This window comes from Cyprinodon variegatus, unplaced genomic scaffold, assembly GCF_000732505.1.
Source record: "Cyprinodon variegatus isolate N-32 unplaced genomic scaffold, C_variegatus-1.0 Scaffold2661, whole genome shotgun sequence".
Classification (NCBI taxonomy): Eukaryota; Metazoa; Chordata; class Actinopteri; order Cyprinodontiformes; family Cyprinodontidae; genus Cyprinodon; species Cyprinodon variegatus.
Window position 1 is genome coordinate 8,105 of NW_015153114.1, and position 2,065 is coordinate 10,169.

At 34.5% G+C, this 2,065-nt stretch overlaps 1 protein-coding gene across 1 annotated transcript in view; it reads right to left on the reverse strand.

Annotated features, from left to right (window-relative positions):
* LOC107081010 (OX-2 membrane glycoprotein-like) overlaps window positions 1-2,061 on the reverse strand; it is a gene marked incomplete at both ends in the record, with an annotated part of 7,801 nt that extends 5,740 nt beyond the window's left edge. The window contains one exon of the mRNA XM_015369224.1: window positions 2,016-2,061. Coding sequence (XP_015224710.1) covers window positions 2,016-2,061 — 46 coding nt within the window. The remainder of the gene's footprint in view (window positions 1-2,015) is intronic.
* Between the last annotated feature and the right edge of the window lie 4 nt (window positions 2,062-2,065).

A 2,065-nucleotide genomic window follows, 5' to 3' on the forward strand; every position in this document is an offset into this window, starting at 1 on the left:
TTTTTTATATTGGACTATGTCTCTCACAGTGGCATTTTCGATTGCACCTCAATTGAAAATGTCAGGCTCCTTCATGATTTGTAAGTGGGAGAACTTTCAAAATTACAGGCTGTTCAAATACTTCTTTTCTTCCCTTCTGTATTATTCCTTCTGAATTATTTACCAACTGTTTAGATGAGGAATGTAAAGTATAGCAGAAATTGCAGACCTTGCATAAGATTTTGTGATACTGGATTTAGGAGGATCTAGAAAAGCTTCAAAATATCTTTAAAAAGTATGGAAATATAAGGAATTTCAGCTAAACCAATGGAGGCTTTAGCTGAAGAGTATGTGAAAAATACAAAGCAAGGTTTGTAGCTAAAGGAGCAGACGATGAAGCAACCATTTCAAGAATAAGGAACCAACAATGAAGAGGCACTTTCACAATGGGAGACATCACAAGCATGAGAGCAGTGATAAAAGCAGCACAACAAAAACTACATGGAGGTTAAGACCAGATATTTACATAGAAACCACTGATGAAAATGCAAATAATTCCACCTGAAGGTTTTAAGATAGGTGGTTAAAATACAGTCATATGAACTAAAAAGGTGTCTGTATGGTTTAAAATGATCTGGGAGAAACTGTAATGCTTCACTGCATGCATATTTGAGTGAAAATGACTACAAGCAATATCCAAGTGATCAGTGTTGTATCCTAAAAAGAAAAAATAGTGAAAAGATGATGTTAATGGTATGGCTAGATGGTTTTATCATTGCAGCTAGAAATGAGGTAGCTTTAAAGGATGCAAAGGTTAGCAGGTTGTATTCCCACCCACCATATTTGGTCTGCTTTAACATATCATATCAGAGTTTGATACCCTCCTGTTTTTTTTGTTTTTGTTTTTATCTGTTTTAGTTTGATCCTGAAAAACAGGTTTACAGAAAACAGTCTGTATTATTTTCCTTAAATCTGGCTCTCCCAGTTCCTCCAGTTAGATTTGACAGTTTAACGAACTTCACTGTTTGCCCAAAACTTAAAATCTACATTGATCTAACACAGTGGTTCCAATGCCCTTCATATTTTATATCAGTCTCTTGTCCATCACTCTAATCCAATTATCCCCTCCCTTTATTTTCCATCCAATTCTGCAGATGATAATAATAGAAATATTTTAAAACGCCTGCTTCCCATAACAAGCATGAACAGATCAGGAAACACCATGAACATAATAATGTAATAGCTCTTGGGTATCTACTTTAAATACTTAAGTAAATACGAAGCAACTTATTTCAGTTATACTGGAATGCCTTTTGTGACACATTTCTATTCGCTTAGATAGAAGCTTCAAAAGAAAAATCAAGTTTATATTGCCTGAAATGTCCTGCAGGGGGAAAGGGACAGATAAATGCACAGCCTAGGCTATTCAAAAGTCATAATGATGATGCTTTTGCTGCTTAAGACTCTGAAAAAGTCCAGATTTAAATAATGGAATTAAAAACATTTTCTGGGTAGCATGCCACCTAGAAATGACTGACTGCTGACCTCAGTATTTATTGGGCCCTGCATATTGCGCTGAAATTATTACACTTTTACCCTCCCGCCTTTTTAGATCTAACTGATAGAAAACATCAACAGAACAATTGAGCTCATGGAACTAAAACTGCACCGATATTCAAATATGATTCAAGTAGATGCAATAAAACTACCATAAGAGGAGCATCTATTTAAGTAACTTAAGTACATTTCTGAATGGGAAGAGTTCATAGTGAAACTGAGAGCATGGTTGGAACTTTGCCAGCTTTGTCTAAACTGAACAGACGGTTTTATTATTCAACAAAGATTCTGCAAGAAATTCACACCTCAGAGTATCTTATTGTATGTAAACAAAGATTTTGATTAATTTTCTTAAATCAGACTGGACTAGACAAAAAAATAATAATGAAATGATAAATTATAAATAGAAGACTGAGCATTGGCAGGGATAAAACATCCAACTTCCTGCATAAAAAAGCATAAACAGTGATTATTCTCACCTTTCAGCTGTGATGCTCCACAGTTTAAAATTAAGAAAATTACACAAAGT